A 21,218-nucleotide genomic window follows, 5' to 3' on the forward strand; every position below is an offset into this window, starting at 1 on the left:
GGGGCACGGGCCTGGGCAGAGCCGAAATTGGAACAGCTGGGCTTGGGCCCGGGCTCTCCTGGGGAGACCGACAGGCGGCAGGGGGCGCAGGCCGGGCTCTCCGGAGGCGCCGGGGCTGCAGGGGAAGGGTCTGGGGATTCAGTTAAGGGCCCCGTGTGAGGCCTTGGGGCCTGAGCTCAACCGGGGTGAACAGAGGGCCGAGGCGGCGCTGGGGGCGAGGATGGGGAGCCCGGCCCGGCCGGGCCGCGCCTCCCCGTCGTTCTCGGGCGAGCCCTGCCGTCCAGCGGTGTCCGTGGTGTGCGTTGGGGGAACCCCGAAGCCTGCAGGTCGTCGCCTCGCCCGGCGGCGGCGGCGCGGGGGTCCTCTCGCGGCACGTCCGGCCCTGACCCCCAGCGCGGGTTCCCGGGAAGGTGCGAGCGCTCGGACCGCCCCGCCGGGTGGGGCGCACGGAGCGCGGGGCCGGCGGCGGGGCGGAGGGGGCGGGCTTGGCCGAGGCACCACCCCCGCCCCCGCGCCGCCTTCGTCCCGCCCGCCGGCCGGCAGAGCTCGAGACCGCGGCTCAGACGCGCGGTCCGGGCGCTCGTGGCAGCGCGGCTGGGCCGGGTGGCGATGCCGCTGGAGCTGACACAGGCCGCGCTGTACGTGGTGCTGGAGCTGGCGCTGGCCGCGCTGGCGGTGGCCGGCAATGTGCTGGTGTGCGCGGCGGTGGGCGCCTCGAGCGCGCTGCAGACGCCCACCAACTACTTCCTGGTGTCCCTGGCGGCGGCCGACGTGGCCGTGGGGCTCTTCGCCATCCCCTTCGCCGTCACTATCAGCCTGGGCTTCTGCACCGACTTCCACAGCTGCCTCTTCCTCGCCTGCTTCGTGCTGGTGGTCACGCAGAGCTCCATCTTCAGCCTCCTGGCCGTGGCCGTCGACAGGTACCTGGCCGTGCGCGTCCCGCTCAGGTGAGGCCCCGGCCCCTCGAAGCTCCGTCCGCCCCGGCCCCCGGGACCCCAGACCCTCCCGGCCGGGGCGCGGGGCGCGCGAGTTCCGGCCCGCAGCCTCCGGACACACGTGCGCCGGGCTCGACCCTCTCGGTGCCCCGGGCGCGCGCCTCCTTCAGCGGATCCGAGTAGGGACAGCCCTGGGGCCCCGGGGGTGCGGCCCGGCGGGGCAGCTCCGGGGAAAGCGCCCCGAGCGGGCGGGAAGGGGCCCGGCGAGCGCTGGGCGGTAGGGCCGGGGAGAGAGGCTCCAGGGCAACCTTGGACGCTGGGATATGCGTGGGCAAAATGACGCGACTCGCCGCCGGACTTCAGGCTGTACCTGCCGACCCGGGTGGAGGTGCCAGTTAACTTTGGGGAACGCTGCGCGCTTCGTGCGGACTCTCATCACCTTCGTATACTTCAGAGAGAGTTAAAGTGCTTCCCGGCTCGCCGAGACCGACAGCCTGAGAGCCTCGTGCGTTGTATAGCCTTGTTTATCTGCTGCCCAGTCCCAGCGGCTGGGAAAGTGCCACCAGGGTTTCCAAACGCTGGAGGACTTGCGGGTCACTGTTTCTCCCACAGTCCGAAGATGTAGGAGCCAGCCGGCAAGGGGAGCGGAGTCCCAGGTGTAGCTGGGAGCTGGAGAGCCCGAGCATCACAAGCATCACGTGGGGCTTAATTGAAAGTATTTACTTTCTCCCTCCCTCCCTCCCTCCCTCTCTCTCTCTGTCTCTCTGTCTCTCTGTCTCTCTCTGTCTCTCTCCCTCCCTCCCTCCCTCCCTCTCTCCTTCCTCCCTCCCTCTCTCCTTCCTCCCTCCCTCCTCCCTCCCTCTCTCCCCCTCTCCCTCCCTCCCTCTCCCTCCTCCCTCCCTCCCTCTCTCTCCTCCCTCTCTCCCTCCCTCCATCCCTCCCTCCCTCCTCCCTCCCTCTCCTTCTCCCTCTTCCTCTCTCGCTCTCTCGCTCTCTCCTGCGCGCGCCTGGATGCCCTTTGGCGTTTCTGAGTTGGGTGAGCTTGGGATCTCTTTGGGTCTAGAACTGAGACAGGGAAATTGAGTAGGAGGGAAAGGAAGGAATTAATCTCTTGAGTGCCAACTCTGTCGGGCGCTTTAAACTTAAATCCTTTAATCCTGCCAGTAATTCCAGAGGTAGATACCTGCGTCCTGTAGGCAAGGGGAGGACACGCAGGATGGTGCCTCTGAATCAGTGTAGCAGCAGGACTGGGTCTCAGCGCTGGCCCCATGTTCCCGCTGTGTGTGGCATCAGTGTTTGGCATGTGGGCGGAGAGCAGACGGCCGTTTCTGGAAGTGGATTCTGCTTGCAGTGAATTGGTGGCTGTACGGGAAAAGTGTTTGAGGGAATTGACGGGGGTGGGGGGCATGCTCCCAGAAGCCTTTGTAGCAGGCTGGCGTGGCACACCTGCTCCCTGTGCTTTGTGTCCTGGGTCCCAGCGAGGGCAGGAGCCTCCTGCTTGGCCAGGCCGTGAGCCTCCTCTGTGTGTCTGGGCCTTTCCACGTGCTGCTGCCCTTGGCCTGTGACCAGGAGGCCCCATGTGTCCCATCAGGTGTGACAGAGCCCAGGGGTTTCCGAGGACCGGGGCGCACGGCATGAGCTTCTTTTCTCTTAGGGCTCCCTTTCCTGCCTCTTGGTCCTTGTGTTGGTTACTTGGTAGCCTTTTGGACTGTTTGCACCCAGCAGGCAGCCACAAGCCCCAGCCTTATCTCACGGAAGCCCCTTGGGTTTGGCCCTGGCAGAGGTCCAGAGAGACCTCAGCTCAGTGCGAGTTACCGGAAGAATCCCCCGTGCCCCACGGAGCAGGAAGTTCCATGAAAGTTTAAATCTGTTACTTCTTGTCCCGGTCTCTGCTGGGCGGGGTCTTGAAGGACTGGGTGTGGGTGTGTGAAGGCGAAAGAAATGTGTATCACAGGTCCCTAACTTCTCCTTTGCGTTTGCTGAAGCCAGGAGGGCGGGATGTAGGCTGGGGAGGGCGGAGCGCCCCGGAGTGAGTGCCGGTCCCACCCCTGCCCTCCAGGCCTGCCCGCCGCAGGTCAGAGGTCTGCAGGAGGTGTGTGTGACCTGTCCCAGGAAGGAATGGCATGTGTCCTGGCCCCTGGCGCCCAGCCCATCGTCACGGGCTGGAGAGGTCCTCACGGCTCCTGTTTCAGCACTTCCTGGCCTGCTGAGCTAAAGAGCAGATTACAGGGCCGCACCGGGCCCTCCCGAATCAGAACCTCTGGGGCCGGGTGTGTGTGGATTCCAGTACCAGTATGTAACCGGGGACTTCCGGTCCCACCAAACTTCGAGGACCTCTGGGAGTCAGAGAGACGGGGGGCTCCCTTCTTTACTGACCCTGGCCGGGCAGCTCCCACTCGGCTCCGAGGCCCTCCCTGGGGTCACGGGTCAGTGGGAGTGAAGTTGGAAGTGTGCTGGGGAGGAGGGGACTCCCTGTAGAGGCAGCAGTAACCGGGTGAGGGCCAGAAGCTTAGGCCCGCCTCCTACCCGGGCACGAGCGGGGGCTTGGACTCGTCACCGGTGCCCCAAGGCTCTGACGGAGGCCCGCGCGGTCCGCCGTGGGCACGGCTCGAGGCCGCAGAGCCTGCAGCCCTGCGGCTGCCCAGCTGTCAAGGCAGATACTGACCAGGCAGCGTTGCAGGAAAGGGGCGCCCGAGGAGATGGCCGGAAACGAAGACGAGAACTTGTGCCGACCTGACCAGGAGGCGTGTCTGCCTACACCGGGCCCTGCCCTTGGCCTGAGAGCAAGGGGCGTCCACACACAGGAGAACATCCGCTACCTGCAGTTCACGTGCGCGCGGCTCCTGACGCAGGCCCCGGCCGGGGGTCCAGGCCCAGTGGTGCTCTGGGGAGCCGGCAGGGCGGGGCTCTGCGGGGCAGGGGTGTCTGCCCGCAGCTGCTGGCTCAGGCGTTTCCGGCAGGAGTCCTTCCTCCTCCCTAATCTTGTTGCCTGTCAGCCGCACCCCAGGCCACTGGAGTGCCGCGTGGTTCCCCTCTGCCCGCCTGGAGGCTTGCCCTCCCGGCTCCTGGACCCCGTTTCCCCTGCACCGCGCTGCTGAGTGTCTGCTGGGGCCGAAGGAGGGTGTTTCTGGGGGCGCTGGGTTGGTTGGGTGGGTCAGCAGGATGGCAGGCGCCGCGTCTGTCTGTCTGTCCCTGGTTGCTCACTCTCCTGCCCCCTTTGCCGCGTGGAGGCATCTTCTCAGAGCCTCACGTGTCCAGTCTGGGAGGGAGGTGTTGGGGACCTCTTAGCAAGACTGTGTCTTGGGTGAGAAGGTGGCCTCCACCGAGCTCCTTGCAGGTGACTGAACTATAGGAGGCTGGCAGGGGATTTTGAGCGTTCTTTTATTTTTTCACTTTTTCTTTTTTTAAATTGAGCTGCAGTTCGCATACAATAAAATTCACCTGTGATTTTTTTTAAACATTATCTACTTTTTTTTTTCTTTTGGCTGCGTTGGGTCTTCGTTGCTGCGCGTGGCCTTTCTCTAGTTGCAGCGAGCGGGGGCTACTCTGTGCTGCGGTGCATGGGCTTCTCATTGCGGTGGCTTCTCTTGTTGCGGAGCACAGGCTCTAGGCGCACAGGCTTCAGTAATTGTGGCTCTCGGGCTCTAGAGCGCAGGCTCAGTAGTTGTGGCGCACGGGCTTAGTTGCTCCACGGCATGTGGGATCTTCGCAGACCAGGGCTCGACCCCGTGTCCCCTGCAGGTCCTTAACCACTGAGCCACCAGGGAAGTCCCTGTAATGTTGTTTTGAAATAAAGCTGAGAAAGAAGGTTTCAGCTCTGGGTCCCGCCACTCCCCGCCTTGGGTCCTCCCTTCTTCCACACCAGGGCTGTCTTTCTCTTCCAGATCATTCCCACTGGAGTGGGTTGAATGGTGTCCACACTCTAATCCCCAGAACCTGTGAATTTGGCCTTAGGTGGGAAAAGAATGAACGTCACCTTATGTCGATCTTCAGAGGAGGAGCTTACCCGGGATGACCTGGTGGCCCCTAAGTGAAACCCCATTCCTATAAAGTAAACACGCAGAGAGAAGGGGGAAGGCGTTTGCAGATGGAGGCAAAGACTGGGATGCTGGGCGGCCACCAGAGCCCCGCCTCCCCTAGAGCCCGTGAGGAGCCTGGCCCTGCCGCGCTTGATTCCGGGCTCCTGGCCTCCAGGGAGTGGAGGGAGTGAGTGGTGTCAGCCTCCGCTCAAGTTTGCCGCGCTTTGTTACCGTGGCCCCAGGGAACCCCCATCACTATCCGAACGTGGGAAACGGACCCTCCGTCGCCGCTCGCCCCACCCACATGCCGGCCGTTCCTTGGTTTCCTTGACAGGAAGCTTCTCTGACATGCCGTCCAGTCTCACGGCCTCCACTTCCGTTGTCACCGTGTCCCCCCCATCAGGCCACCCCTGCAGGGCCCCCTCTTGGTGGAATCCGAGAGTTCCTCCTGGGCCTCGTTGCCTGTGCCCTCTGGCAGCTCTGGACCAGCTCCTGCGGGGATCACACCCCCCCCACCTGCTGCTCCCCTCCGGCCCATCTCCAATCTGGAGGGCGCCTGGGGTCCTGTCCCCTCGCTGCGGGTAGAGTCCAACCAGCTGGATGTTCGTGCAGGAGCCCCTGGGGCAGGGGGAGGTGGAGACGGAGCCCCGAGCACCTGGGGGGTCGGGGGAGGGGGATGGGGTCCCCCGCGACCTTAGGCTGCCCTGCACCATGGTGACCATGGTGACCAGGAGCCCCTCTGCGGGGGAGGCTGCGGCCCTCGGGCTCTGATGCTGGGGCAGCAGCCTCGCAGGGACACAGTGCCCGGCTCTGCGGCTCAGTAGCGTTTGCACAGGATTCTGGAAAGCACAGGTGGCCTTTGATCACGTGCAGAAAATGTATGTGTCAAGGGGCAGAGTTAACTGCGTTTGCACAGGCAGATGAGCTGTGACCGCGGGCACAGCTGCCCTGTGGTACCCTGTCTCCACCTCACGCTTGCCTGCCGGCCGGGGTCACAACACCAGGGCAGGGACACGCGGGCAGACAGGTGTGCTCCGGACACTGGAACGCAGGGCACGGTTGTGAGCGGCAGCCGCTCTTTTGACCTTTTCTGGGCACCGCCCCCCCCCATGCCTCGTCTCGGTGAGCCCCTGCGACAGCCTTCTGGGGGCAATCCTGTCACCTCCAGATCCACAGGTGGGGAGGACAGGGCTCAGAGAGCTGTCATCGGCCCAGGTCACACGGCCAGGGCGGGGTAAGCCTGTGTCCCCTGGAGGGAGAGGCTGCAGCCTCTCGGCGTGGACGCGGGGGCACCCCGGCGGTCATGAGTGGGACCCTTTAAATGTCACCAGGATAGAGGACGCAGCGGAACAGCACCGTGGCCAGAGGGGAATGAGCCCGGTGCCTCCGCAGGTGCATGAACCGTCACAGGATGTGACTCAGCTGCCCGGACCGCGGGAGCCTGTTGGCCGCCTCCCCTTCCTCAGATGCGGGAAGCGAGGCCCAGCCTTTTCTGATGCTTCTGACTCATTACTGACCCTCAGGGGCTGGGCTTCAGCGTGGTTCTTATACCCCGCCCCCCCCCCCCCCCCGACCCAGACCCAGGAGACCCGTTAGCAGGCTGTGATCTTCACCTCGGAGGCTGACAGGCTGGAGACACTGCCGTGGGCAGCAGGGACTGGACCGCAAAGAGCAACTGTACCTTCTTTGAAAGAATTAAAGCTGGGAACAGGCTGTCACGGGCTGAGGATGGCCTTCTAACTCGGCCCGGGGTGACAGGGGGCGGCGGTCCTTCTGGGGGGCTGATGCCAAAGTTTCATGTGGGAGAAGGATGGGAGGATGGAGGGTTACGGCGCGGTGGGGATTGTGTGGGAGCAGTGGGCTTGCCGGGCTGCAGGGTCGGGGTCCCAGCACCGCGGGTCCGAGGGGCCCGGAGGCTTGCTGAGCAGTGTGGGTTTTGTCCTCAAGGCACTGGTAAGTCCACGAAGGACTTGGTTTTGTTTGTCGTGTCCTACGTTAGAAATCCACTAGTGTGAAGAAGTAGGTATTCAAAAGCACAGAGGGCTCCACGGGGAAAGGCCGAGTGGCCCACACCAGCCCCTCTGCCTGGAAGCCCTCCCACACTGGTTCCCAGGGCCACTCCACCCTCCACGGCGACAGCTGGGTTTGTGCTGCCGTCTTGAAACAGAATCTGTCGACTGCCTACCGCACGACACAAGCCCTGTTCCTTCCAATTTCTGTTATATTTTGATTTTTTCCTGTGGATCCTATTTCAGCCTCTATTTCTGATTCCATCACTTGTAGGCGGTAGCTGTTAACCGTCAAGAAAAATGAGGAAACGTGTACCACCCTCCCTCCGCCATCTCTCCACCTCTGCTGTCACCCCGTCTCTACCTTACTTTGGACAGGTAGGAGGTGTTACTTTCCAAAGGCGATCCATGCCGTAGTAAAGGGAATGAAACCATATGAAAGGGTAAACTGGGGGAAGGAAGTCACCCAGTCTGACCTCTGATTCCCATTTGCCTGTTAGAGGAAACCACTGCTTCTTAGTTGTTTTTTTTTCCTGCACAAATTACGTACTGAACACATTTATATTACACCATTGCTTTTACAGTGTCAAGGTTCATAACATTTGCATTTTATTCTGTATCTATAATAAAGTTTCCTGCACTGTGTAGAGAGTTTCTGAAAAGTGGAAACCGATACCCGGCGCGTATAATGTTCTGCGCACGCGTTTCCCGAGCAGAGCAGGGTGACTGGAGCAGAAATGCCCTCCTGTCGCTAAGCCCATCTTCTCCAGGAGATGGGGCTCATGGCAGGTCACGTGGGTTTTGTTTGTAGGTGCCGCCCACTGCTCAGAATTACGCCGCCCCGTTTCAGTCAGCCTCGTGTTTGGACCATCAACTTCCCATCTGGAAATCAGAGGACTACCCAGCTCCTTCCCGCTCATCGCGGAGGGTGCACGGTGCTGCGCGGGTGTCGTGCTGGGTCTCCCCATCATACTCTTGGGGTGCTTCTGCCATTTCTTGCCCCCCTCCCGCATGTCTTCTTTCCTCTTTCTGGGATTCCACATGCTTGTCTATATACCATCCGTAGGTAGCTCTTTCAGGACGTGGGTTCTTTCATGCCAGCAACGTTTTCCTTTCTCACACGTGGTTGGTAGTGGGGCTGGATACGCTCAGAGGCTTGAAGGCATTGTTCTAACACCCAGGGTGCCCAAGAAGTCCGACGTGGGTGTAATCCTTCTTTGTAACTCTGTTTCCTCGGAAGCCTTTGGGATCTTTTGCTTTGCTTGGTGTTCTGAAATTCCACGAGGTTGGGTCTAAATGTTGACTTTCAGCTTGTCTCCTTCACCTGGGGACGACGCCTTGCCAGTCTGAAGACTTAGGTCTGTCTTCAGCTCTGAAATCTTAAAAAAGAATTTTCCTAGATTATTTCCTTATCTCCATGCCGTCTGTGTTTCCTTCTGGGATTCTTGATAAGGAGATGGAGACGTTCCCTCCTTGACTGTTTCTGTCTTGTAAACGTACTCTTCCATATAAGGTTCCAATACTTTAGTCTTTTGTTCTCCCCTGGAAGAGTTCCTTGACTTTTTCCCCCTAGTTCTTCTATTTCTGTTTGTTTTTAAATTTTAGCGTTCATATTTTTACTTTTGATTGAAGGTTAAATCTTTTGGAGTCAGTTTTGAAAAACCACTTTTGGGTTCACGTGGTTCGGATTCTTGCTGTGGCATAGATTGTGTATAATCAGGACTCTTCCTCCAGCCCCATCCTCCGTCACTGGGTCTCAAGCTTCAGCCAGGGAAGGGTGGGGACGTGAGGGATAAGTGCCCAGCTACGCGGGAAGTGCAGGCGTGATGCCTGAGGGGCGAGGCCGCCCTAGGCTGGTCAGCAGGCAGCCTTCCTCTTGATTTCTGCTCCCTTCCTAAATCCCGTCTGGAACCTGCTGTCTGCAAGGCTGGAACCTCTCTTCCCGGCCAACCTGTTTCTGGCTTAGGGCTCCATGGAAGCAGGCTGACGCGCCGCGCCAGCCAGGAGGTCGGGCAGAGTCTGGAGCAGAGGGGCCACGGGGAAAACCGTGCAGCCGACCAGAAGACCAGGACGGGGAGGACCCCCGAGACCAGAGGTGGGCCCTGGGGGTACCGTCGGTGAACGGGGACCAGAGACGCGGCTGGGCTGGCGTCCGCCTGGACACCACGCGCCGAGCGGCGGGCCCGTGACGAGGACACGGGGTCACAGGGGTGACGGGTTCAGGAGGGCTCGCTGACTGGACAGGATGCTGGGCCCGAGGAGAGGAAGAGTCCAGGTGAGCCCGGGTTTCTGGGCCGCCAGGTGGCCCATCCCAGAGGCACGGGGGCCGTTAAGGCGCCCGCATGGGGCGGGGCACGTGGCGGGCGGCGCTCGGGGAGCTCCAGGCTGGGCGGCCCTTCTCGGCTCCGTATCCAGCCCCTCCTGACAGCATCACTCCAGACCCAGCGCTGTTTAAACATCCTCAAGCTGCTCTCTCCTCTCTCAGCCCCACTGGCTTTGCTTTTGGCCGGTCTGCTACCGCCCTGCCCCGCACAGGGCTCCCCAAAGCAGCTTTCTGTCCCACATCTTGATTTCCAGCGCTGATTTTGACACCGCCAACGCCAGCGCCAAAGCTGCCTTTTTTTTTCTTTTTTCTTTTTTTATAATGTAGAGTCTCAAGCGCTAGTGAAAGACATCCCAGACCAGGTGCTGGCGGCTGCACGCCTTCACCCCGCCTGCAGCCCGGTCTCTTTGGTCCCCCCTCTGCTTCCTCCCTGTCCCCGCTGCCAGCCCTGCATCCTTGCTGCCCCTGCAGCCCTGCTCGCGCCTGGGGACAGGGCCGGCCTCCCCCGCCCCCCTCTCCCCTTTGTGTCTCTGCTTTGCTTCTCAGGACCCCCTCAATCCCCTGGCCGAGGTCAGGCCTCTGCACGTGCCGTTCTCCCTGCTTGGGGTGTCCTGCACCTGCCGACTCCTGCCGATTTCCACGACACTCTCTCTGGGAGGCACCCTGGGTTCCCTTGCAGCTCTGCATGCTTGTGGGTATTTTCTAGGTTATTTGTCATCGGTTTAAGGTTGCCTTTGCTGCTTCTTTATAAGCAGGGCTCACGCTGCTCCCCCCGGCATCTCCAGTGGGCGAGTCCAGTTACTAGCGTGTGACGTGTCTAGGGGTTGTCAGTGTGTGTGTGCACGTGTGTACACACACGTGTGCTGGGGGGACCTGCCCCGATAGGGATGGACCGGCTTGTCGTTGAGACACGACAAGCCCGTGGAGGGTGTCCTCAGGATAAAGCCGGGGAGAGTGGAAGACTGAGAAGGAGAGGGAGGGGAGAAGACATACTGGCATCGCCTAGAGGGGTAAATAGCTCCTAAGTTTGGCGTTTTCAGAAGTCGTGAGAAACGTAGTTTTTTAATACATACACAAGCACACACATACTGCATTCATTTTGTACTTTTTAAAAAGTCCCTGCTATTAAAAGATATATTTGTATATATGTATCTATATCTGTGTGTGTGTATATATATATATATATATATACATATATATATATAGTTATACACACACACATTTGTGTCCATTTGACTAATCTAGTGTGGTCTGTGGTTTCAGAAAGAATGAGTCATTCTGAACTAGTGTGTGTTTTTTCACAACTTCTAAGTTTCAAAACTAAGACAAGTTCCCACATGGTTCGTGTTTTGCTACATTCGCTTTCTCTCTCTCTCTCTCTCTCTCTCTCTCTCTCTCTCACACACACACACACACACACACACACACACACAATCAAGAGCTTTAACATTGACGTGGTACAGTCTATAGTCAGATGTTCCAGTTATCCCGATCATTTTCTTTACAGTTTTTTAAAAATTCAGATTCCAATAAAAGGTCACACGTCCATTTAATATGTGCCTTTGGTTTTCTTTAATCTGGAAGCATTCCTCAGTCTTTTCCCCGCCCCCCTCTCTTTCATGGCAATACATTATTTTGAGTTTGGTTGTTTCTTTATGATTAGATTCTCAAGTTGAACATTTTTGGTGGGAATACTGTCTACCTGATGGTGTGTCCATTTCAGCCCATCACATAGGACGGCACACGGGGTCAATCTGTCCCACTGCTGTTGTGTTGAATCTCATCACTGCTAGCGTTCATCACTGTAAAGATGTGTTTTCCCCGTTGATGATTCTTGCTTGGATCAATTATTACCATGTCAGATGGTAATTTTATTTCTTTTCATTCCTTCCACTGTATCAGTTGTCCTTCTTCTGTAGAGAAGAGGTTTACCTTTCCCTGCTTTTCCTTAAATTATGTTTTTTACATGCCAGTGGACTTAGGGAATTTTATTTTCATTTAATGTGTTACAGTCCATACCTGTTATTCACTTTGATGCCCAAGTTTGGTGAATGAGAGCCTGTGCAAGCTGACTTCTCTTTGAGCGTTCCCGTCACGTTTTTGAGCACGTCTTACTTTCTGGCACAGAAAGGGTTTTCAGGCTCCATTGTATTTTCTGGCTTTGGAATCAGCCGTTTCTCCAAGGAGCCCTGTTTCCTTGCAGTGGAGAATGGTATTTACAAACCAAGATTCGGCAGGAGCGCTCATGGCTGCTGGAGCGTCATTTCTTCTAGGCCCTCGTGATGAACACAGCTAGGAGAGCTTTGTTTTGTTTTGTTAAATAATGACTTGGAGGAACTCCTGCGTGCAGGAGAATGCCAGCTCACTAATGAGTAGGGATGACTGAGTGTAAGAGGGTCATCACTTGGCAACTGTCATCGTAATAACCGGTTCAGGGAAGAACAGTCAATAGGTGATAAAACTCACCGGTGAAAGTTTGATGAGGGCCAAGATGTTTACAGAATCTCAAAGTCTATGCACCACGAGGTACAGCCGATCACAGAGGGATAAGCAGTCCCAGCGGAGAAGCCTGGTGGACGCCCCCGCGAGCAGTTACCTTCAAAGTTACCGTCACCAGTAACAGGATGCCGCGCCCTCCGATGCCGCGTGTCTCCTGACGTCTAACTGGTCGTTAGTGTGCGTGGTGGCTGACGCTGTTGACAATTAATGGTGTGTCTGAAGCGCAGTGTGTTTCAGCCCCAGCCGTGGGAGGAGGGTACCTTTGCGGGGAGAGAGGATGACAGGTATCCTCTTTCTTCTCTGGTCTGGGTTCAGGCAGTGGGCTTTTCTCTCGGGGGTTCTTATTTCACGTCAAAGAGACCAGAGTCTGGAGCCCAGCGACCCTGGGCTGTCCCCAGGTCCCACCCGATATATGAGACCAAAATGGGAGCGTCGCCGAGAACCAGCCTCAAAGGTGAGCTCTGGGAGACCTGGTCCTGGCCACCACCGCCATCTCTGTAGGCCACTCTGGACGGCCTCCTCTGGCCGTGCTGACCTGGTGCAGACAGCTGCCCGCATTCTTTCCTGCACTCTTCCTCTGAGGCTCCCGGGTGGCCATGAAGGACAGGTGGCATCTCTTCCACCCACTGCACCTTGGCAGTGGCTCGGCTCAGGTCCCCACCGGGATTCCGGCATGCCTGAACTTGGTGGAGGGGATGGGGTACCCCCAGGAGCCAGAGTGGTCCTGGCCTCCCGGGAGGAACTCAGCCTGACGGGCAGCTCCGGCGGCCAGAGCTTGTCATGCAGCAGGTGGGCAGGCGCTGTCCTGGCCTCCAGCGGCCCTGCAGGCTCCAGCCGTGACCATCTCAGGCCACAAGGCGGCTGGCCCTCAAGACATTTATTTACCACAGACGGTAGATGGGAGACCCTCCTCCCACCCCTAGACCTGAACTTAACGTCAACAGAACCAAGCAGTTCTTTTTGTGTAAAAATCGTTTTATTTGTTCCTTACGTGTTTGCGAGAATTCCTCGGTGAGGTCATGTGGGCCTTCGGCCTTCTTTGCGGGAAGCTTTGTGGATCCTGGGTCTTGAATGGGCACAGTGCAGAACTGCTACTGCTTCTGTCCGTGACAACGTCTGAAACCCCTGTTACCTTGGTGGGAAGCAACTCTTCAGCCTCAGGAGGTCCCTCTTAGACAGATGCCTCTTGTGAGCTACAAGCTGGAGCTCGGGACACGTCCACGCGCCCCTCGGCTTGTTTGTCTAGAGCTACCGGGTGGGTGTTCAGCGGGTACGTGTGCCAAGGAACCAGAGCTCTGTTCCTTTCTTACAAAGTCAGGCTGGCGTCGGGGCTTTGCTCGCCAGGCCCGGTGTGAGGTGTTCTGGATACGAGCGTGAGTGAGGGAGTCCCTGCCTTGGAGGAAGTCTTGGCTCCGCGGGAGGGGATGGCCCTGCAGCCCCCCGGGGAGGCTCTTGCGAGGGGCCCTGGGGACGCGGGGCTCCACAGGAGCCCAGGGCTGCACTTCAGGGGAATTTCTGTCCTGTGAACGGGACGCATGCGCTGGGCGAGCGGTGTTGGGATGGTGCAGGCACTGTCTGGGTTCATCTGGCGTTCTGCCCGGACACAGGAGCAGGAATAGTGGGATTAGCCTGGCCGGCTTCAGCAGGGGCGGGAAGAGCCCTCAGTGTGACTGCTGTGCAGCCCAGAGCGGCTCCCAGGACCGGGGCGGGGGCGGGGGGTGGGGGGAAGCAGGGCCCGGCTGCATTGCCTTGGCACCCGTCGGCCTTGCTCTAATTGCACTTTTGCCGGGATTTCCATTAGACTTTCTGGGGACTTTTTTAATATTCACCGCGGCAGCCTCTACCCCCACCCCCTCCGCGGACCTGCCTGCTGGGCCGTCCAAGTTATCTTGTTAGCACTCTAGTTATAACTCTTGGTAGGTGTTGAGTGGTCTGTCCTCACCCCATTTTCATGTAAGTCCCGTTACTGTTTGTGTGCGATTTTAGAGAATATGACGTTTTCTGAGAATGTGTATGTTGCTTTGGAGCAGAAGTGTTTCTATTACAGAGAAATGAAACTTGGGAGCGAAACAGAACATAAAGGGAAAAGTCCCTAAAGGAACAATCGGCAATTTTAAGGAGCAGGACAGAACTCGGGGTGTACTTACCTAGTGATTTGCATTGATAAAGTGCTTTGCACACACGAAATCTGTGTTCAGAGGCCCCGCAGGGGTGGGTTCTGCAGCCACCGCTCTCCCCATTTTTCTGAGAGCAGAGCTCTGGCTCTCCCCAGCCCCTGTCTGGACTCAGTGTCACTGCCGGGGTGGCTGCCCTTGGGGATCTGCCGCACTCAGGGCACCCTGAGCGCTGGGAATTCTGGCTTCCGAGGCTGAGCGTGTGGCCTGGTCTGAGCCGAGGGCTGCAGAGCCGGAGCGGGGGGGACCCTGGCCCAGAAATAGGCCAGCGCTTGTCAGGCAGCGCTTGGCAAGCCCTGTGTCATGATGTGAGCCCGGGCGTCCACACTGTTCCCTTTAGCTGTGACTGTCCCTCGATCCGGCTCCTTAGCTAATGAGCCCCTTGCATGGAGAGTGGGTGGGTCCGGCACAGCGGGGGCACAGCCACTTCCCAGAGGGTGGACTCCCCCAGGACACCCCTTTTGTGTGGGCTGGAGTTGTTCCTGCTTGCTCGGTGTAATACCGCCACCTACATTTCCTCTACTCATCGCCTTCCATTTACTCCTCCTGCAATTGGGGCGGATGTGGGAAAGGACACGTTCCCGCCGTTCAGGAATGATGTGGGGGGCACGCGCGCACACACATACGAGGATGCTCTGAGAGCCCCTGGTGCTCGGGGAGCAAAGGAGCGAGGGGTGGGCAGGGTGGGAGTGGGGCGCTCAGGGAGAGGACAGAGGCCCAGCCGGAAGTGGGAGACGAGAGGGTATGGGGGAGGAGAGCGGAGCCCACCACCCCCCGTGAGATGCCAGAGACCCGGGGGTCGTGACCCCAGCCTCTCGCCCGGTGCAGGGACACCGGCCTGCTCTCCCCAGCATCCCTGGCCGTCTCCCACTCGTGCCTGGGTCCAGGCAGCGTCTCGCGGACACGGACTGTTCTGCCATCGTGGGGCTGCAGCTCCGGCGCTAAAAGCGCGTCTGCCTTTGGAGCCCACGTCTTGCTGTGGGTCTGGTTGTGTCCGCCAGCAGAAGCGTCTCCCTGCCGCCTTATAAGGACTGCCTGCCGAGCGGGCAGCAGAGGCCTCTGCCGCTTCCCAGGTGGCTGGCCACGGAGTTGGGGGCGGAGGATCCCTGGAACGGCCGGCAGCTTTGGCCCGGGCAGAGGGCAGCAGAGTCGGGGCTGGCGGAGGGGGGAGCTGGGATCTGTGAGAAGAACCACGGGGTCCTGAGCAGGAAAGTGACTGCTTTGGGCAAAACCGGAATCAGATCAGGTCGGTGGGTTTGTGTCCTGACTGCAGTTCAGGGGCAGCAGGCCAATCATTTAACCGTGGGAGCCTCAGCCTCCACATCTGTAGCTGGCGATGGTGCCCTGACCTCGCGAGACGGGGGATGCGCGCGGGCCTGGTGCCTGCGGAGCGGCGCTCAGGCGGGGCGGCCGCGCGTCTGATGTGCCCTGTGCGGCTGGCGGCCGGGGGAGTCTGTAGGCACGTGTCTCCCCCAGCCCCCAGCGTGTCGTGTGGCCGTGTGGTTCAGAGCTGCTAGGATGGGGGGTGGGGTCTGTGAGCCCTGTCTTTGCTGTCATCCTGCCCCACGCCAACGTCTTCTCTTGAGTTAACCACTGAAGTAGTTTCCTAACTGCTCTGCTTTCCTTCTGGTGGCTCTGAAACTCAGTCTCCACGGTGAGCTTCACACAGCCGAAACCAGTGCCGTCCCCCCAGTGTGCCTCGAGCCCCCCATGGCATCCCGCAGCACTGGGGTATCTGAGTATCAAGCTCCAGCCCCTTCCCCCGGCCGGGGGACGGGCCCGCCTCACCCCTCTGCTTCTCTAGGAAGTTCGAAACCCTTTCCTGTCTGGAAGCCATGCACATTCTGTTCTCTCTGCTTAGAATGGCTTCTCCCCGCTTTTCAGAGCCTCCCTGCCCCCTGCACCTCCGGCTCTGCTGCCTAAGAGGCTTCCCTGACACCCTGTGTCCAAGCTCTTCCTGGTTTTCTCTAACCTGCACCCTGTTCCTTTTGGTTTGGCCAGACTCCTTCTGACTTGTGATTGTACCTTTGAGTGTTTACCTGTTTATTTTCTGTCTCTTCCGTTAGCTTCACAGCCCACGAGGGCTGTGATTCTGTTTCCAGTGCCAGCGGAGTGTGTGGTGATGCAAGGAAGAACTCTGAATAAAATGAGCCAGTAGGGGAGAAGGGCCCTGGTGCAGGCGGTCACGGAGAAGGCTGGGGCCAGCTGCTCCCCGAATGAACTCAGCTGCTGTTCCTCATCTAGGACGATTTAGCGTAAAAGTAGTTTTTCATATGCGCAGAATCCAGCAGTTTTGAGAGGTTCAGATGTGGGTGGATTCCAGTTGTTTTGAACTCCGCCAGGAAGCCACCTCCTGGGATCCCTCTGTGTACAGAGGACTCCGTGTCTAATATTGCTTAGGAAAAAGTCACGTAAAAGAAGCAGCATAGGGACTTCCCCGGTGGTCCAGCGGTTAGGACTCCGCGCTCCCAATGCAGGGGGGTCCAGGTTCGATCCCTGGTCAGGGAACTAGATCCCACATGCCGCAACTAAAAGATCCTGCATGCCTCAACGAAGATCCTGTGTGCTGCAACTAAGACCCGGCGAAGCCAAATAAATAAATAAGTAAATAAATAAATATTAAAAAAAAAAGCAGCATAACGTGGTGTAAGGAACAGAGGCCTGAAAGTCCTGACTTATTGGTCTTTGGTTCTTGTATTGCCTTTGTTACTTAAAGACTTTGTATGTCTGGTTCCTCATTTGTAAAATAAGAGAAGTTGGACTAGAAAAGATGAAAGTCCCTTCCAGTTTGTACGAGCATGCTTTTGGCTGCAGGTAACAGTGACTTAAGCCGTCAAGACCATCAATTATCTCTTGAACTACAGTATGGAGCCATGGTGGTTCTAGGGTTGGTGTAGTGGTTCAAAGACACCATCAAGGACCTGGACTCTTTCCTCCCTTCTGCTTCGCCATTTGCTTTGTTTTCAGGCTCATGCCTCATGGTCACAAGATGGCTGCTGCAGCTCTAGGCATCACAGCCTCCCATAAGAGCATCAAAAGCAGAAAGGGATGAGTATGGGGAGGAGCTCTCCTCGTGTGTCTCTCTCCTTTTATCAAGTAAAACTTTTCCTGGAAGTACCCTAGCAGACTTCCTTTAGTCACATTGGCCAGAACCACCTCCCATATCCATCCCAGACCATGACTGACAAGAGAATGTGCTAACCCCAGATCTTACTCATCCCCCGGGGCTGGTCTGTGTTCAGCTGTACACAGCTCGGTGCAGCTGAGTCCCGTGAACAGTGGAGGCGTGGCTGCCTCGTGGGCCTGAAGTTCTGGGACTCTTAAGTGCTTGGCCTTCAGGAGGCGGTGGCCTTGTTACCCTACAGGGGTAACATTGCATTCTTCACGTCTCTGGCAAGGCAATGGCCAGGAATAACATTTTTATAAGGAATGGCTTTACATTCCTGCGTGAGGAGGGAAGCAGAAAGGATTTGGAAATAGATGGATTTATTGGCCCAGAAAAGTTCAGCGAGCAGCTGCACCCAGCAGGTCCTCTGTAGTCAAGACCCCACAACTGAGCTGCCCTCGTAGGGAGCAGAGAAGATGAGGGATCACCGTCAGCGTGAGGCAAGGCCTCAGTTAACTGCCCCCGCAAACTGGACCAGTTCTGCTGCCTGTCCGGCCACAGCATCAGGCATTCCTAATAAGCAGAAGCCCGTTTTAAAGCTGTCTGGTAGCGAGCCAGGAATGTGTTTGTAATGGCCACCATCCTAAGAACCTCCTATGCGCCAGGCACTATGCTAGCTCCTGGGGACACCAAATCAAAGGGACAAGGTCCAAGTCCTTAAAAGGCTGAACACCTGCGAGAGATAAACAAGCTCTATGACAGGTGTGTGTCTGAGGCCAGAGAGTGGGAGAGGCCACCTTTGCCTGCGAAGGGAGCAGGAAAGGAGGTGACCTTTGAGACAGGAGAGCAGCCGGGCCAGGACGCAGCAGCCGTCTGGAACAGCAGGCAGGGGCACTTGGGGCTGCGGCCTGAGGGCTCCGTGGTCCATGCTGAGAAGTGTGAGCTTAACCCTGCAGGCGAAGGAGATCGGACGCTTCCCACACACGAGTCTTAAGATAATGTGTATCCAGTTATTTCCCAGTTTTCTTCCCAGAGGTTAAGTAAAGATGTTATTTCATTTTTTTCAATACATTATGTTAAATACATATGATGGACCAGTTATGAATAGCAGAGTTTATACCTTTGCTATAAACCATATATGGACTACCTTGTAGCAAACCGTCCAAAATGTGTATGATGATTTTTAGAGATTTTAAATAAGATTTAATGATCTAAAAATTACTAAAAAGGTTTGATATCTGCTAAGTTCTTTCCCAATTTTTATCAACTTCGCCGCTAGCCGAGACAGCCAGGGACGCTGCTAGAACTCTCGTTCTCCAGCACCTTACCGGGGAATTCAGGGGGATGACTCTTCCTAGGGTGTTGGTGGGAGACTGACCAGAAGGCTTCTCGCCCAGAGTCACCAGGTGGGGCTGCCTGACTCCAGGGGCCTCCGGTCCTCACTTGCTGGGTGTTTGTTCTAGGGCATCTTATCAGTGAAGCCTCTCTGCCTGACCTCTTTAACACTAGTTCCTGCCACAGCTCACCTTCCTCACTCTGCTTTTTCTCTTTTCACACTACACGTCTCCTTCTAACATTCTGTATAATTTACTAACCTATGCTTGTTGTTTATTATGATCTGTCTCCCCTGCTAGAACGTTAAGTCCCTGAGAAGCAGGGGTCTTGTGGGTTCCATTCCCTGGTGTATCTCGACCCCCTAGAGCTGTGTCTCATAGGAGACCTAGACCCAAGGTCAGTATCTGGGTGATTAGAAAGCAGCCTTTAACAATTCTCCACGTGTTCTCCTCGACCATGATTTGTCATTAGACAGAGGTGAGTTATTAAGAATGGAAACCTTATTGAGCTTGTTAGAGCAAAGCTGTTCCTACCTGTTTGCGAGCTGTTAGTGCTGAGAGTAAAAGGCCACGGTGCCCCCTGAGGCTGAACGGTAGAGGCTGTTGGGGCAAAGGAACAAAGAGCAGAGGTGGGGTCTTGGACTTCGGTGGCAGAGTGCTGTACGCTGGCGGTGACAGATGCTGTTCTTTTCAACAGGTATAGGAGTCTGGTCACTGGGGCCCGAGCAAGAGGGGTCATTGCTGTCCTCTGGGTCCTCGCCTTGGGCATCGGCCTGACCCCGTTCCTGGGGTGGAACAGTAAAGACCGTGCCGCCAACTGCACGGAGCCCTGGGATGGAACCACAAACGCAAGCTGCTGCCTTGTGAAGTGTCTTTTTGAGAACGTGGTCCCCATGAGCTACATGGTGTACTTCAATTTCTTTGGGTGCGTCCTGCCCCCGCTGCTCATAATGCTGGTCATCTACGTCAAGATCTTCCTGGTGGCCTGCAGGCAGCTCCGGCGCATGGAGCTCGTGGGCCACTCGAGGACTGTCCTCCAGCGGGAGGTCCACGCGGCCAAGTCCCTGGCCATGATTGTTGGGATCTTTGCTCTGTGCTGGCTGCCGGTACACGCCATCAACTGTGCCTCGCTCTTTCAGCCAGGCTGGGCCAAGGAGAAGCCCAAGTGGGCCATGAACACGGCCATCCTCCTGTCGCACGCCAACTCGGTCGTCAATCCCATTGTCTACGCCTACCGGAACCAAGACTTCCGCTACACTTTCCACAAAATCATCTCCAGGTATGTTCTCTGCCGGACAGACGTCCGCAAGAGTGGGGATGGGCAGGCAGGGGCGCAGCCTGCTCTCCAGGTGGGCCTGTGACCGAGGCTCCTCTCGCCTGTTCGAGGAGAAGGCACAAGTTCGGTAACAAAAGGACAGGGCATGGCTGGCGGATTCTCACTGGAAGGACAGCTACACCTCACAGGCCAGCAGGTGGCCTCTTCGGAGCACCTCCCCGGAGGTACCACGTACCTAGTTAATATGCACACGTTACTCGTAGGTCCCGAGGGTCGGCACATGTGTTTACGGTTCTCTGGCTGCTCTGGCTGATGATGCCGACAACTTGAATGGATTGTAAAAGAAAGTTTTGTTTTCCTAAGACTCTACCTCTTTCGTGGTAGAAAATGACTGAAACTATTTTACTGTGAAACACTGTGAACTATTACAATACAAATACTTTTTAACTTAGCAGGCAATGGAAATAGTTGGACATACTAAAAATATATACTTGTTCTGGGGAAGGTGACCAGGAAAATTAGAAGTATAATTCTTCAATCAAGACACTGCCATATTAGGGAGATGATAGTCTCGTAAGTTCTTAAGTAGAATGTCATCAGATGACGGGTTTGATAACAGTCTTTTCCATGTACAGCAAACTACGCTAAAGGAAGAAACTGGAGAAGTGGGATCCCTCCGCCACCAGATTCTGTTTCCCCCTTCCAGAGCTAGATAGTGAATTTTACTTCTCTCCCAAGTTCAAGTTGGCCAAGTTGCTGGAATCCAAAGTGAAAATTTTACTAAGGAAAGTTTGAGAATTGTGTTTATGTATGAGGTGAAATAAAAATAAAACTTAAAAACAACAATACAGTTTAGGGTGCTGCGCCGGCCTGCTATGCAGAGCTCACCTACCTTCCGTTCTTTATCCTGAAATAAGTTTACACTGAGCCCAAGTTTGCCAAGTAGCACAGTCTTGATAGGTTTTATTCGCCACACCTCGACCTAAGAGAAGCCTCTGCCGCCACAGAGCCCTGCGCCATCTGCGGCCTTCCCCACAGTCGTTCGTTAGCACCTCATATTGCGGGGCACAGGGCTGGGGGCTGTCCGAGGCTGCAAAACCATCTATTTCACCTGTCTGGTCGCTGACTCGATTCCTTCCGCAGTAACCCTGCGCGCATGTTGCAGGCTCACGAACCCCTAGAGAGACAGGGAGAGCCTGTCCTTCTAGGACCCTGTTCCAGCTGTGGACAGCCTTCCCCATGAAAAGTTCCTGTCCTGTGCCGAAATCTGTCTCGTGTTCCTTTTCATCCGCCATTGCTCCTTTGCTCTCTCTTGGGGTCCGGATGCGTCCCGTTGATCTCCCTCCCAGCATCCTCTTGGGAATCTCTCAGCCTTTTCTTCCTCAGACTGGAAATCCCCAGCAGCGTCTTCAGCTTCCTTCGTCTGGCTCGTTACACAGCTCAGAAGTGCACGCAGAGCAAACCGGCACTTCCTTGTCCTAGGTACTGACTACATGTCTCACAATACAGCCTATTTAATCAGCCGTTTTGGCCTCAACACCGC

General features: G+C 56.9%; 1 protein-coding gene across 2 annotated transcripts; it reads left to right on the forward strand.

Annotated features, from left to right (window-relative positions):
* Nucleotides 1-609: 609 nt before the first annotated feature.
* On the forward strand, nucleotides 610-20,509 carry ADORA2B (adenosine A2b receptor; the record flags this gene model as incomplete). 2 transcript variants are annotated; one of them, XM_082679536.1, is made up of 3 exons in its annotated part: nucleotides 610-947; nucleotides 19,097-19,678; nucleotides 20,311-20,509. In XM_082679536.1, the coding sequence occupies 3 exons, from the start codon at nucleotides 610-612 to the stop codon at nucleotides 20,321-20,323; spliced, it is 933 nt and encodes a 310-aa protein (XP_082535662.1). In that variant the 3' UTR covers nucleotides 20,324-20,509. The 2 variants fall into 2 exon arrangements, with proteins under 2 accessions (XP_082535662.1, XP_082535661.1); XM_082679535.1 differs by lacking the exon at nucleotides 20,311-20,509 and having other exon boundaries at nucleotides 19,097-19,784.
* Between the last annotated feature and the right edge of the window lie 709 nt (nucleotides 20,510-21,218).

Source organism: Grampus griseus (assembly GCF_964374135.1).
Source record: "Grampus griseus genome assembly, chromosome: 20".
Taxonomy (NCBI): Eukaryota; Metazoa; Chordata; class Mammalia; order Artiodactyla; family Delphinidae; genus Grampus; species Grampus griseus.